Source organism: Hipposideros armiger, unplaced genomic scaffold (genome assembly GCF_001890085.2).
Source record: "Hipposideros armiger isolate ML-2016 unplaced genomic scaffold, ASM189008v1 scaffold_25, whole genome shotgun sequence".
In the NCBI taxonomy this organism is placed as follows: Eukaryota; Metazoa; Chordata; class Mammalia; order Chiroptera; family Hipposideridae; genus Hipposideros; species Hipposideros armiger.
The window spans coordinates 2,744,503-2,760,086 of NW_017731375.1; the positions used below are offsets into that span (position 1 = coordinate 2,744,503).

At 48.2% G+C, this 15,584-nt stretch overlaps 1 protein-coding gene across 1 annotated transcript; it reads left to right on the plus strand.

The window, feature by feature from the left end:
- Nucleotides 1–9,785: 9,785 nt before the first annotated feature.
- Nucleotides 9,786–11,153, plus strand: FBLL1 (fibrillarin like rRNA 2'-O-methyltransferase 1). Its single transcript, XM_019635945.1, has one exon. The coding sequence runs from the start codon at nucleotides 10,093–10,095 to the stop codon at nucleotides 11,029–11,031; it is 939 nt and encodes a 312-aa protein (XP_019491490.1). The 5' UTR covers nucleotides 9,786–10,092; the 3' UTR covers nucleotides 11,032–11,153.
- Nucleotides 11,154–15,584: the final 4,431 nt, after the last annotated feature.

Here is a 15,584-nt window from a genome sequence, read left to right on the forward strand (position 1 = left end):
GTACCAGCAAGAGTGTTTATTGGCTGAGCCGGGTGTGTTTTCATAAATTTTAATTGGATAAGGAATCTCACTGATTGAGCCCTTGTCCCACATATTCCTTATTCCATTGTTCTATTGTAGATGTTATCCCCATTTAACAAATGACAACACTGAGGTTTCCCAAAAATAAGTAGCTTGCCCTGGGATGCTCAGAAACAACATAGACATTCGTATCCACGTATAGATCTAACTCTCAAATGTAAGCTCTTTTCTCTTCTAGCAAAAGATGACACTGGCAATATAATAGGCCTGGATTCAGGGGAAGTCCCACATTAACTATTAACACCTCGTTGGTTGTAATGCCGATCCCAATTGCGAGGGAAGCTGGAAGAACGTGACTGTCGGAGGAAAGAAGAACAGGGTTGCCACGATTTGCTCAGATCAGTGCAGATTCATCCCGAGCATGCTATTATCTCACTCCATGAAATGGAGTTCCGCTGGCAAGATAGAGGTGGAGATTCTTGATGACTAGGAGTGGGGGTCAGCGGAAGGGAGGCTAATATTGATACCTGGGCAGGTAGTTAATGTAATCTGCACCTACAAAGCTGAAGTGAGAATTCATGTAAAGAAGCTAACACAGTACCTGGAAAAACAAGCGCGTGATAAACACGAACAGTATTGCTCCATGCTGTTTCCAAAGGTCTCCAAGCTCGAACCTTAGAGATGATCGTCATGAGTTACAACAACATCTGGCAGTTACAAAGAAATGTATATGCAAGTTGGGTGTGTCCACATCAGATCACTGCCCCAACAAACGGAAAGCTCAGCGGTTTCTCCCTGCAGACTGCAGAGACCGTCTACCTGTACTATTGAGCCCGTGGGTCAGGAGATCCAGGAAATTTTATAGGTAAAAACAGCATTCATTGAGGTATAGAAGGAAATATGGAAACTCCATGGGAGTATGTTACATTAACTGAAAGTCATGATTAGTGTATATACTGACAAATCAGCCTCTTGGCTTCCTGAGACAATTGCATCTGATTATTTCATCTTTAAAATATTTGTCTTACTAGAAATTATGGAAATATAAATATCATGAGGTAACATGATATCAGACACTTTTCCCTTAGGAAACAGTAAACCTGATTAGCCAGTTTTTTATGTGCTAGACTTTAGGGGAAGTAAGACTATCAGAAAACAAAGCTAGAATTCTTGGTGGGGGAGTGAGACTTGCGGGGTAGTGAATGCTAGCAGACCAGACCTGGATGAGGGAAGGACTAGAGGCAGCCCTGGGTTAAGGGTCCTGGCATGTAGACCTAGCTCCTCCCACAGCTCCTGTGTGACCTTTGGCCCTTGGCTTCCTGGTAACAGGGAGGGGCAGACCAGAACATTTCTGCTGTTCTGCCTTACAACCCTGGCGTTCAGGGAATGTGACATGCACTTTAGTAACTGGTTGGCTGCCAGATTCTAATCGTCTTTGTCACCAAGTTCTATTTTAATTTTATTGTTGGGAAATATACACATTCCTATTCTAAATTGCATTATCTCAATTCTGAAATTATTTGCTTTACAGCCCAGCAGTTCAGTTTTTATAAATCTTCATGTGCACTTGAAAATATGTGATGTCTGCTGTTTTTTGGATACAATATCCCATATAGTTTTTTCAATCTCAACTGCAGCAAAAATGGTGGCATAAGGAACTTCAAAAGTCTGCCCCTCTAAAAAAGGAATAAAAAAAAAAACTGGCAAACCCTGTCATAACCAAATTTTCCAGAATTCTGGAAGCTAAAAGTTTGCAGTAACCAGGGCAACACAATCAAGATGAAACAGTTGAAACTTGGTAAGAATGGAGAGCTTTGTGGCATTTTCACTTACCTGGTCTCGTCTCCCTCTCCCCAGCTCAGCAGTGGCTTTGAAGATAACAGCCACATTCCCATTGAGGTACCAGTACTACAGTGAGTATAGCAGCACTGATTTACAAAGAACTGAGTTTGTTTCTTTTGAACTATCTGGTGGCTCCCTGGAACCAGCTCAAAGGGTTTGCCTTTGTCTTACCTAACTCAGTACAAAAAGTCTTAACTTTCAGTACAGAAATGGTTACCTAGAAAGTACTTGTCAAAAATACTTAGAGGTAAGTGTATTCTTTGCTGCTGCATGGAGGGAGCTGGAGGTTGGATAAGAACAGTTGGGGAAAACAATAGAGTAACTAAAATGCTTGGAAAGAAAGGCTGGGGCATGAGATGCTTTGGGAAATAAGGACTTGTGAAAAGTTCTCATACACTCCTGGGTACCTAGAAACCAATGCCCATGCCTGGGGCTGTGCAATCCTTAGGAAAGACCTGAAAAGGCTCTAAACTCTTTATTTAGCTGCTCTTAAGGCTTTGCACAAGCAGGAAGTAAATACTAAGGCAAAGTTGTGAACTTCCTGGCTGAGTGTTGAAGGTTGCACCAGCATGCACAGGGCACATCTGCAAGACTGGGAGATATTTTGGAATTCCAAGCTTTTAAGGAAATATCTGTCCAATCACTAGTGAACCACTAAGCTAATAGAACAGACTCCAGTGGCTACACACAACAAATAATACAGACTTTACTAAATTATTAGTTCAGGAAAGTCATAAAACAACTACAAGCAACAATAATTATTCCTGGACTGGGGAGATCCTGATTTCCAGAGTTGCCACACTAAAATATTTAAAAGGTTGGGTTTTCAAAAATAAAAATGTTTAAAAAAATTATAAGCCATGTAAAGAAACATACGTAAGAAAAAAAAAATTGAAACTGGAGACATGGAGAAAAGGCAACCCTTTTCACTGTTGGTGGGAAGGTTAATTGGTACAGCCACTATGGAAAATAGTTTGGCAGTCCCTCAAAAATTAAAAATAGAGCTATATGATCCAGCAATTCTATTCTGGATATATACTTGAAGGAAATAGGATCACTGTCTAAAAGAAACATCTGCACCCCCATGTTCATTGCAGCATTATTTACACTAGCCAAGGCATGGAAACAACCCAAATGTCGATGGAGGAATGTAAAGAAAATGTGAGCTATACATGTATCTTATCGATATAAATCTATACATATACATATAAAATGAAATATTCCCCTATAAAAAAGGCTATCCTGCATTTGTGACAACACGGATAAAACTTGAAGGCATGCTAAGTGAAGTCTGAGGACAATACTGCATGATCTTGGTGTATGTGGAATCTGAAACACCGTACTCATAGAAACAGTAGATTGATGGTTGTCAGAGGCAAGGTGGGGTGGAGCATAAGGAAAGTGGTGAAGGTGGTCAAAGGGTACAAACTTTGAAATTTGCTCAGAGTAGATCTTAAAGGTTGTCACTACACACAAAAATGTTAACCGAGCTGAGGGTTGTACTAACCTTTTGTGCGCACTTCACAATATATGCACGTACCACGTACACCTTAAATTTACACAATATTAAATGTCCGTTATAGCTCAGTAAAACTGGAAAAAATAAACTGATTTTATTTTTTATTGAAATCACTTTCAATCATCTGTCATCTGGGAGAACTTACAGTGGCTACTGGAATCATCAAGGGGTCAACTTTATTCTCATTATTTCTTTCTGGAAGCCTTGGATTTTCCCCATCTTCCTAGAAATTCCTGAAGAGCAGAGGCGAGGTTATAAGGGGGAAGTTATAAATGAAGCTAAAGTGCACTCAGAGCTGCTTAGGGTTCACAAGGAGTCGTGGGGTTGTTTTAGAGAAAGTTCTGACAGGCTCTGAATTTGACCCCTCTGACAAAAAATTCATAGAGGCCACAAACAGGCCATTTAGAGTGCCTTGGGGTCAAAGAAGATCGGTGAGGGCAGCTGAAGCCCAAATATGTTTTCAATTTTTGTGCCTATATTCGGGGGTTCTCTGTTGACTATCAGATTCATAAAAAACAGAGCAAACTAATGGTACAAATGGGGTCCTAGAGAAGTTATTTTGAATATTGGGGTAAATGAGTCATGTGGCAGCATTGACGTTCCCCATTGAACAATTATTCTTACAGAGGATTTAAATAACCTGGGGCATGGGTAGTATCAAGGAAAGGTTATTCAAAGTTAATTTGCATCAACGTAATTTAATTTTTCATGTTGGACTTGGACATTCCTTCTTGGCCAATGTCAGCCCCAAATGGCCAGCATTCACTATCCTAGGAAATTGGTTAGATAATACTCGGTTGGGTCACAGAAATTTCATTGAAATTAATGAAAGTACACAGGGTCAATTGAAGTAAAAAAAAAATTGCTTTCTTTTGTGTTTGGCATGCTTTGCACTTCCTTATTGGCTAACAGTTTCATGACAAGTGTAGACTGCTTGCAAAAGATAAAATGTAATGGACTGAAAAAGAGTCCAATTAGGCTCACTGAATTTTTGTGGAGTTTTAGATCATTTGTAGCAATTTGTGGATAGTTTAAGGATTTGTAGTGTGGACAAGCCAGCTAGCCTATGAATCACAATTTCTTATTCTGTAAAGAGAAATTACTAATGATTTCTAAGGTTTCTTCTAAAAAGAAGACCTTTGGAAAAGTAGCTCATTACTGTAGACTTATTGTGTCTCCCAAAATTCTTATGTTGAAGCTCTAACTCTCAATGCCTGTATTTGGAGTAAGGAAGGAAGTAAAGTTAAATGGGGCCATGGGATGTGGCACTAATAGGGAAAGATACCAGCGAGCTCACTCTCGCCCCACCATATAGGGACACATTAAGATGGCAGCCTTCTCCAAGCCAGAAAGATAGAGGTCTCACTGAGAGTGACCATACTGGCACCCTGATCTTGGACTGCCAGCCCCAAGAATGGAAAAAGAAATTCCTGTTTCTCTGGAGAAGCCTGGCTGAAACACCCATGCGAGCCTCTTGAGCATTTACTGAGTGCCAGTCACCAGTTCTATAGAGGGAAATGTGATGAGAGCCTGGCACACTCCAGGGGTGAAGTGCCGCACCAGCAAGGTAATGGCCAAATGTTAGGGGACCCCAATTAAGGGGCCTCAACTATCCTCCAAGACCCAGAGACTGGAAAAGCAGAGACAGTGCTCTTTTTCTACTTCATTTAACAAGACTATTAGATCATCTGTGGGGATCGATTATGACTCTGGGTTTTAGTCATGGGATAGTAAAAAGGTATTACTTTTTGTCTTGATAAATATATTTAAATATGAACAGTAAATTTTGCCTGTGATGTTTATGTTGGGTCCACTGCCCCAGGTATGCCAGCCTGACGTGCAGCAGGCAGACACCTATGGCAAAAACATTTGCTGTTCACCCACATTTCCCAGCTGTCTTTCAGTTAGGCCATGCAACTAGTTCTGACCAGTGGATTATGAATAGAATTGACTGTGTCAAACCCTATTAGGAAAAAGAACGTGAGTTCTCCAGGTGTTTTCTTCCCCGGGTGATAACAATGTGGAAGCCTCATTTCTCATGTTACAGCCACAAGATGTTAGTGCCTGAGCCCTGCAGTGACTCTTTGGAGCAAACTTTGGACCTTCACTGGACATGAAACGTAAGCAAGTCATAAACGTAGTTATATTAATCCATTAAACTTTGGGGGTTATAATATGTTACTGCATCACAGCCCAGCTCATCTTGATCAGATACAGCTGTGGCTGGCACTGGGGGTGGACAGGCAGATCCCTTGAGCCACCTTTAGAAGTGAACTATGGCTTACAGAAAACAGGCTGGGGAAACCACTGGATCATGAATGTTTCAGTACTAACGAGACTGCGGATGGGGCGTCACAGCCTTACAGCCAGTTTTACCTAAATCATGGCAGCCCCTCCTCAGGCAATTTTCTGGAATGGTGTAGGAGAGAAGTAGAGCAAAGATTCTCATGTGTCTTTTTACATCTATGGGTAGAACTAATGTACTCCATGTTAACTACCGTGGCCCAGCACAGATAGAATTATGAACATCACTGCGGGGCATATCTTATAGAATAATAATTGTAAACAAGGGTTTAAGTGACCACAGTTGTTCCTATTGGCTGTCAGAAATGTCTGGATTGTAATGCCAACTTATCCTTTTAGGAAACATCTTGAGTAGATGGAACCCACTGCTAAAGAACCTTTGGGAATGAGACAGATTCAATGTTATCAGTGGCCCAAGATGAAAATTTTGTGTAACAGTTTTTTTGACACTTCACTCCCCTTATAATGCCAGTACTTGGCGCGAGTCCTTGCCTCGCCAGCATTCTGGAGTCATGCACAGGACAGGTGGAACATGTCTAACTGGCCTAAAAGTCTTGTTACTGACTGGTGCTCCCAGGCTGTAGCATCTCAACAGACAGGCTGTACCAAATGGCTGTGCCAGGTTGGCATCAAAGCCAGGAGACAGAAACGATGACCATGAGAGTCGTCCAACACAGCCCTGAGGAAGGATGCCTCTGGTCAGAAGCAAGATTTGCAAACTTGGTTTGTGTCAGTTCCCAGGGTGTCACCCACAATGAGGCAGTGAGGAAAGGCCTGAGAAAGCTGCCCTGGGCTTGAGGGAGGATGGTTCTAGAGCCCTTAGCAGATCTTTGACAATGACAGCAGTAGCATGATGAAACTGATGGGCAGCCTGGGGCAGAGGTGAAATTGTCACTGCTAGAGGAGTGACATGGAGGCTGTCTTAAGTCCTAGTTAGGGAATCTAGTGAGTAGAATGGGCCACCAGAATCTAGGGGAATAGGCACCACCAGCCAGGCAGCCCATCCTATTGTTACAGTAATTATTCCCTAAGAGCAACTCTGAATTCGTGAAGATGTTGCTCATTAGATGTAGAGTTTGTAGTCACTAGCCACCCCTCAGTGCCGTTTAGCAGGTCACACAGGAATGCACGACACCCTTGAGAGTACATATTCGTTCTGAAATGAACACAAGTGCACTAGGAAGGCCACCTCAGTCCATTTAAATCCAGCTGTGAATGTGGACCTGGGAGATACTGTGTTGTGGTAAAGGAGGGTTAATGATAACAAAGTGATAAGACCAAGGTCAGAATGGGCCAGTAGGTGTGCTCTCTAAGGCTGAAACCTGGAGTGGTGAACGGGAAGTATCCAAAGAAATTTAGGAAGTTTGGCAGATCTCATGGTGTTGAGTTCCCATCTTCAGTCGCCTGGAGGCATAGTGGAGAGGAGTCACTGTGCAGGACTGGGCTTTAGTACTTTGAATAAAAGCAAAGAAGGAATAAGCTACTCAAATGTAACTGCAGACCTCCATGTACTGCCTACCACAGTGAAAAATAGTAATATTCATTGATGAGGATTTTGTACTAAGTCAAATATCTGTATTACTGGTAGTATTACCAGTAATACTACCTTTATAGTATGACTTTCCTGATACAATAAGTGTTTGAACTCGTGCCCGTTTTCTGAGTTACAAAGTTCTGGTTGTATCTGAGATGCCACGGTCAAGTGAAGCAGGCACTGTAGATGCCCTACCCACTATCCCCTTGGACCCACTTCTGAATTCACCTCAGGTGCCTACCTGTCTGCCTGAGGACTCTGCCGTTTCGGGAAAGTTCGCTTAGCCATGCACAGGAGCAGCCCAAAGGGCAGGGAAATTAATGCCCCAGAAACAGCTGACAATAGGAGAAGGAGAGTGACAGATGAATGCCCCAGCCTCCCAGCCTGCGGCAGAACAATTCTGAGTTGCCCTCCACAGCCTCTCACAGGGTGCTCAGAACAGCTGAGCCCTAATCACCCACTGGTTATCTGCTCGTTAAGGCACCCTTTCTTACAGCCTTTCTCCCTTCCCTGTCTCACTTTCCCCAACCCCACATGTGCTGCTTGCGACCACCCCCCAAAAAACCACCTGGACCCAAGTCCTTGTGTCAGGGTCTGTACTAGGCATGGTTTCCCAGAGAAACAGAACCAACAGGATAGGTAGACTGATTTGTCTATATCTGTGTCTACATCTGCATAGAGAGATTATAAGGAAATGGTTCACATAGTTATGGAGGCTGACAAGTCCAGAATCTGCAGAGCCAATGCCAAAGGCAGGCAGGCTGCTGTAGGTAGAACCAGGAAGAGTCATACACCTGTTCAAAGGCCATTAGGCAGGAGAATTCTCTCTTACCTGGGGGAGGGGAGGCCTTAATTCAATTCAGACCTTGAACTGATGGGATGAAGCCCACCCACATTATGAAGTGCAAGGTGCTTTACTCAGTGTACCAATTTAAATGCTACTTTTATCCCAAAACACCCCCAGAGGACCACTAAGAATAATGTTTGACCAAATATCTGGGCACCCTGTGGCCCAGTAAAGTTGACACATAAAATTAACCATTACAGGGTCTGATTTGGGGGAACTCCAGTCCACAGCACAAAGCACAGCTCATCATTCTGGGAAGCATGCCTCAATTTGTAATGAGAGCAGGTGCCTCGAAGGAGAGTGTTTTTTGTGAACCATCCACCTCAGGAACCATCCATTGCACCCTCTGACCTCTTGTCCACATTCCGACATATAGACTTCTGGCCCCCATTAAGGAGGCACTTTTGCCCTCAGGGAAAACCAGACCCTGGTGTTGCTGTCCATGAGTTTGAGACAGGAAGAGTCCTGGTATGGAATGGAGTGAAAGCTCTGCTGTGTGCGCATCCAGCACCCTCTGCCTGATATTTTCCCTGATCTTCAGGTACATTTTGTCTCACTCTGGAGCAGGCACTTAGTCCCACTAACAGAGAGGTCCGCTAGTTGCCTACACCACCTACACTACCTACCTTCCAGGCTATGGGGTGGGCCCCAAGCTAGCGCCAGCAGCCAAAAACGTCCCTGATTGGTGCCGCTGTCCGTGGTCCTGACCAAACGCTCACGCTTCTGCGTTGGCAGCTGGTTGCTGTCCTTGGTGTTTCGCAATGGTTCTTTTTTTTCATACTCAAGAAGATATTGCAGATGGAAAGAATGGATTTTTGAAGCATAGACTAGAATTCAAGGATAAACATGAGATTTTGGCTCCTGCTGAGGTGCATGACAGGACTTAGGGCTCTGGCCTACATGTCCCCATTCACACGGAAGAATCAACAGTTTCTTGCTGCCCCACGTTCCCAGACGTTCTGGGATTTAGCACGGTTGATGGAAGAGAGCAGACTAAGTAGAAAGCAACCGTGGCTGCAGCTTGCAGGCTGTTAGCCGCAGCGAGGGAGCCACTATACTTTGGCAACCCCCCTGGCTCGAAATGTTCCTCTTTCTGACCGCCTATATCCAATCTATCAGAAAGCCCTGTGAATTGTACCTTCTAAATATCTCTTGGATCAGTCTACTGCGTCTCACCTCCACCACCACTGCCATGAGAACAATGATCACCCCACTGCTACCATCACCACCCTCACTCTAGTAGTTCTACCATCGGTGGTGATTGCTGGACTCATCCCTTTAGGATAAAATTTTCCAAGTGGTTAACTAAGTCGAAGTTTAGGTACATTTTTTAAGTGTTTTGTTAGAGTATGTGTCCCCATCAACCTTGTGCAAGTGCCAGAGCCAGTCACATGTGGCAGAAGCTCTAACAGTTAATACATTTATTTAAAATAAAATGGTACGTTTTATTGTGTGTAAGCTATACCTCAATAAAAAGATTGGTCAAAGGAAATGCCTTTTTAAAAAGAGCTAATGCTATGTGCCATGGCTGGGGTAAGGGGACGTGGTGCTTTAATACAAGCCTCTGAGGTAGGTTCTGTTTTGCAGGTGGCATGATGAGACGCAGATAGCTCAAGACACTTGCTCAAGTTCAAACAAGATCCTCAGAGAGGGGTCAGGTAAGCTTCCTGAGACCGCACAGCAAGCGAGTGGCAGGACAAGGACTGCAGCCCGTGCTTGTCTCCGCAGCGCCTGCCGAGGGGACGCCCCCTTCCCTGCGGCCCCGGGGAGGTGCCAGGGGTCCCTGAAGCAGAGGACGAGGGAGCGGGCTGCCTATGCGCGCCGTCCGGGAAGAGGGGCTCCCGGGCCTCCAGAGTCGCCAAGGCGGGTGTGATGCAATCACGCCGGTGGCTGCGTCAAGGGGCGGCTCCCGGGACGCGGGGACTGCGGTAGAGCCGTCCCGGCCGCTGCCCACATCGTCCCCGCCGCCGCCGCCAGCGCTGGTCCCACGCCCCCGGTAACCCCTGACAGCCGCCGCCCGCACCCATGAAGTCAGCGGCGAGCTCGCGCGGGGGCGGCGGCTGGGGCGGAGGACGAGGTGGAGGCGGCAAGGGAGGCGGCGATGGCTGCGGCCCGGGCGGCCGGGGCGGCCTCGGGGCGCGGACGCGCGGCCTGGGCGGCGTGCGGGGCCGGGGGCGCGGCCTGGGCGGCGGGCGGGGGCGCGGCGGCGCGGGCAGGAGCAGGGGCCGCCGCAGGAAGGGCGCCGCCGCGGTGTCGGTGGAGCCGCACCGGCACGAGGGCGTCTTCATCTACCGCGGGGCGGAGGACGCGCTGGTCACGCGGAACATGGTGCCGGGGCAGTCGGTGTACGGCGAGCGGCGGGTCACGGTGAGCGAGGGCGGCGCGAAGCAGGAGTACCGCGCGTGGAACCCCTTCCGCTCCAAGCTGGCCGCGGCCATCCTGGGTGGCGTGGACCAGATCCACATCAAGCCCAGGGCCAGGGTGCTGTACCTCGGCGCCGCCTCGGGGACCACCGTCTCGCACGTCTCCGACATCATCGGGCCCGACGGCCTGGTCTACGCGGTCGAGTTCTCCCACCGCGCGGGCCGCGACCTGGTCAACGTGGCCAAGAAGCGCACCAACATCATCCCGGTCCTGGAGGACGCGCGGCACCCGCTCAAGTACCGCATGCTCGTCGGGATGGTGGACGTGATCTTCGCCGACGTGGCGCAGCCGGACCAGTCCCGCATCGTGGCCCTGAACGCCCACACCTTCCTGCGCAACGGGGGCCACTTCCTCATTTCCATCAAGGCCAACTGCATCGATTCCACCGCCTCCGCCGAGGCGGTGTTCGCTTCAGAGGTGAGGAAGCTGCAGCAGGAGAACCTAAAGCCTCAAGAGCAGCTGACCCTGGAGCCCTATGAGAGGGACCACGCCGTGGTCGTCGGGGTCTACAGGCCTCCTCCCAAGAGCGGCAGCAAGTAGCACCCAACTGGGGCTGCCCCCGAGATCCCCCCAGGACTGCTGGGTTCAGTGTTACTATGTATGTGTTTGTGTGTTGTTTTCCTTTCTTTTGTTTTTCTATTAAATGGCATAAAGAAACAGTCCCCAGGTGTATCGGTGAGCCCAGATTGGGTTTTGTAGCACCAACAATCCCCAAATCTCCAAATCCCCAAATCCCTAAAACAGCTGATGATAGCAGCTCATCAAGGAACAGCTTGGGAGCCGTGCTTACTCTAGTCACTCAGGGCTCTGACTCCCTAGGGCCCCTGTTCACACATGCTTCCTCATCCCAGGGCGGGCAGGGAGAGCTGGGGAGTTGCCAATGAGCTTGTAAACTCCCCCTTGGAACTGAGGGGCGCTTCCTACACATTCCAAGTTACATGAGCAAGCCTGAGTCCAGGGAGTGACATTGGATATTGGTGGACAGCAATATAATGTCGTTTAACACACTCAATATGCCTGACTCAAACCAGAGTCCTAACCACCACATATATTTAGTACTTGGCTCCTCAGCTAAGCCCCTTGCATTCCCCTAGTCCATAATCATCACCGCAGCCTGAGATGGCTTTGTAACCGTTTCCCTTTTATATGGGAAGCAACAAGGCCTCTGAAGGCGAACTGGGTGCCCAGGTTTACACAGCCTGTAAGGAGGTGGGACTTAAATGCCATCTTTTGGTCTCAAGTCCACTGCTGTCTCCTCTACACCAGTGGGACCTTCCCTCGCGTCCACGTAGCCCCACTGGACAGACCACCAGTCTCCACACAGGACCACACAGAGTGGGCTCTCTGGCTGCATTATGCTCCTTCTTCTACCTCCTTCCTGTGCTACCCTTTTCTTAGATTTCACAGTAAGAAGTGGATCCACCTTGCAGAGTGTTCCTTCCACTGTAAGGCATGACCTACCCCATGTGGTATCACCACGAGTCTGAGAAACAACCAGAGCAGTGATTCTCAGAAAGTCCCCATCTCTGAGGAGCATTTCCTGCAGACCCCGAGTTGCTGGCCTCAGCACATTCAATTCTGGTTCTCCAACAAGCCCAAAAGGAGTGGGAGAGAGCACACCCGGGAGAGCTGGGAGTGCTCCCAAACCAGGCCTTACTAGGGCCTCTCACTTACTCATTCACACACACATTCAAAAAATCCCCGTTCCCGCTTGGCAAGGTCGTGGACGCGTATTCTGGAATGACTGCTCACAGGTGCCTCATTTGGAGAATGGGTCTGCCTGCCTAAAGATGTGCTTGGCAGAGATTGCGGTTAGTCTGCGTTTTCTGAGGACATAGCTTTTGAATGAAAGGACAAGATAAATGAGATGTTTTTTAAAAGGCAGCTGCCGCTCCACTCCTCCCCACCAGTGCAGGGGGAGAGCTACTGTTCAGATCTGTTGGCCAGACTGACTCAGGAAGAGAGGGTGAATGGAGTAAATGTCTATAAAAAACCCAAATCAGGCATTTCCATACAGTGTGAAATCTTCATTACAGCTCTGCAAAGAAGGATTCTTATTGCCATTTAACAAATGGGAAACTGCAGTTCAGAGAGATGACAGGACTTGCTACAGATACCCCAGTGAGGCTCACAGCCAGAAATCAAAACCGTAGGAGTCTGACTCCAAACCCTTGGTCTTCCCATGGAGGTCTGTGCTGGGTCCTTTGCTTTGAAAAGCCCTCTCTCCAATCCTAGGCTAATTCACTGATGCTGGGCTGAAACCCTGAGGCTGGAAATGGACTCCCAGGAAACAGATGATTTCCAGAATCTTACAGGATGCGGCCCTTCCTCAGAGCCAGCTCAGACTTGGTGAGAAGCTCTTGGTTCTTCCTTAGGGACAGAGCAGAGGAAACTTGGCCTCTTTCTTTGGTATGAGCACTCCCACATATACACACACACACACACAGACAATTCATAGTCCATGTCTGAAGCTGCTTGAAGTGGGACCATCAGTGGAGAATGGCATGAAAACAACCTCCTGAAGAATGCCTCTGAGTGGCAGATGGGTTCCTGGGTCGATGGAACGACACAGTAAGCACGGAGAGAAACGTGGGAATAAGGACTAAGAGAATACAGAAGGGAAGCTGAAACCTGGTTTTGGAGAATAAGGACAGGAAAGCATGGGACTGTAGCTGCAGTGAGCAGTAAGGCCCAGGACATACTTAGCAGTGACACCGGGCTCCTGACCTGCTCAGAGCTGAGAATGCTTGGTTCCCAGAAGGCGTTAAATTGGGATCTCTAGGTATCTGAGACCACTCAGGCTGCCATAACCAAGTACTACAGTCTGGGCGGCTTGTACAACAGACACTTATTTTCATGTAGTTCTGGAGACTGGGAACCTAAGATCAAGGTGCCAGCAGGTTTGGTTTTTGTGAAGCCTTTCTCCTCATTTTGTTGATGGCTGCCTTTTCCCTTTGTTTTCACATGGATTTTTCTGTTTTCTTGGGGAAAGAGAGAGAGATTGAGAGAGAAGAAGGGAGGAAGGGAAGGAAGAGAGAGGGAGGGGGCAAGGGAGAGGGTGGGAGGAGGCAGAGCAGGAGGAGGGAGAGAGAAAAAGAGGGGAGGAGAACGGAGGGGAGAAGGGGGGAAATAGAGAAGGAATCCTGCTGTCTCCTATAAGGACACCTGTCCCATCAAATTAGAGCTCCACCCTTATGATCTCATTTAACCTTAATTACCTCTAAGGCCCCATCTCCAAATACAATCACATTGAGGGTTAGCGCTCCCAACATTTGAATTTGGGGGAACACAATTCAGCCCATAACGCTAGGGCTGGATGGGAGCTTTCAGCTCAAAAGCCTGTTGACTGAGGAAACCAAATGTGCAACGTGAACTGCCTGCACGGAGGTCTGCGTGCTGTTCTTTCTTCCCCTGCCTTTCCTGCTAATGTCAATATGCGATAACAAGGTAGCTGAGCGTTAGCACAGAGGCCTGGGGTCGCGTTGGTGGCGGCCACTTAGCTGGGCTGCTGAGGGCTCTGGTTCATGCTGGGAGCTGGGTGGAACTTCACGTGGAGAATCAGCAGCCTGGCAGGGCGAGCCGGTCGAGCCCGGCCCACGCCTCCGTGAGTGGCCAGCTGCATTCACTTTCCACAGCAGGTGCAGCGAGTGAGCGGGGAGGCTGGTGCTCGAAGACCAGGAGAGATGGACCTCGCGCCAAAGGGAGTCCGCAGGGGCCAGCGGGAAAGAACACGCAGGTCCGACGCCCCACCCACCCTCTGTCAGCCTTCCCCTGCCCAGACCCCTCCTGGGATGAAGGGAGGGAGAAGCCTTGAAGGAACGGACTTTTGTTTAGAAGGGACTATTTTAAACCAGAAGAAAACGACTTCCTTTAAGTTGGCGGCTTCCCCCCCAGCTGCGATCCTGCTACCAAGCAACCTGCTTTTGCTCGTGAGCCACAGTGAGTACGTTTGGATTCTTTTATTCATATGTATCGAGCGCTTACGATGTCCCAGGCATAGAGCTAAGCACTTATTTGATTTTAAAAATGTTTTGTTTTAAAACTAATAACGAGAAGAAACATACCAGAAAATACTGAAACGTAAGTGTTCAGCTGAGTGAACGGCTGTAAAATGAGCACTGATGGCGGGCGGAGCTTCCCCTGACATTTGTGGGGCCCGGCGTGGCCTGCCCACTTCTCTTCCCACCCTGGTTTGTCCCACACCCTGCAAGGCCTCAGAAGCCATGTCTGTAGAATCACAGCCCTCAAGGCTGAGGTGTGTTTCCATGCCCTTCAAACTGCCCTCTTTAAGCCACCCCTTGGGACTTGAGTTGCAAACTGGGAGCGTGGTCCCCTCTCAGGAGGACTGGCCTGGGGAAGGTGACAGAAGCAGGCTCAGGCCATTCAGGCTGGTTCTGGCTCCTGATACCTGATCTAGAAGGTGGGATACGGGCCCCAGCAGGTACGGGGGTTGTTTCCTACGGATTCCTTGCCCCGTGGGGCAAGGTGGGGAGAGAGGAAGGCCACAGTACAGTCCACCAAAGTAGGGGGCCCAGGACAGGGGCCCTGGTTACTGGTGTGTAAGAGCAGCCCCATTGCCGCTCCACACCCCCAGATCTCAGCATTCCTCCTTAAGGGGGCAAGTCCAGCTTTTCCAAGTTGTCTTCCAGGCCCTCGAGCTGAAAGGATGCTCCTCTTCTGAAAGCTCTAGATCCATGTCCTGATGGAGACACCATTTACGTGTTATGTGTCAGGTGCTTCCAGACACCTTGTTTCACTTAACCCTCCCAACACCCCCTGGGAGGCAAGTGTTAGCACCCCAATATCACATATGGGGAAACTGAGGCTCCAGAAAGTGACGCGAATCACCCAAGGTGGTGTAGCTCGCTCGAAAGTCGGAGAGCTGGGATGTTACGGAACAGATTGGATCCCTTCTCTAAATCAGCAAAATTAAAATCAGATGCTCAGGGGAAGGCATGTCTCCGGTGGTGTTTCATGAGGCCCCCAGGTGATTCTAATCTGTGTGCAGGGCTGACGCCCCCTGGTTAAAGCTCCACGCTGCCATTCTTGTCATTGATGGGGAAAGGCGGACTCAAGATAGTTATTTTGAATGA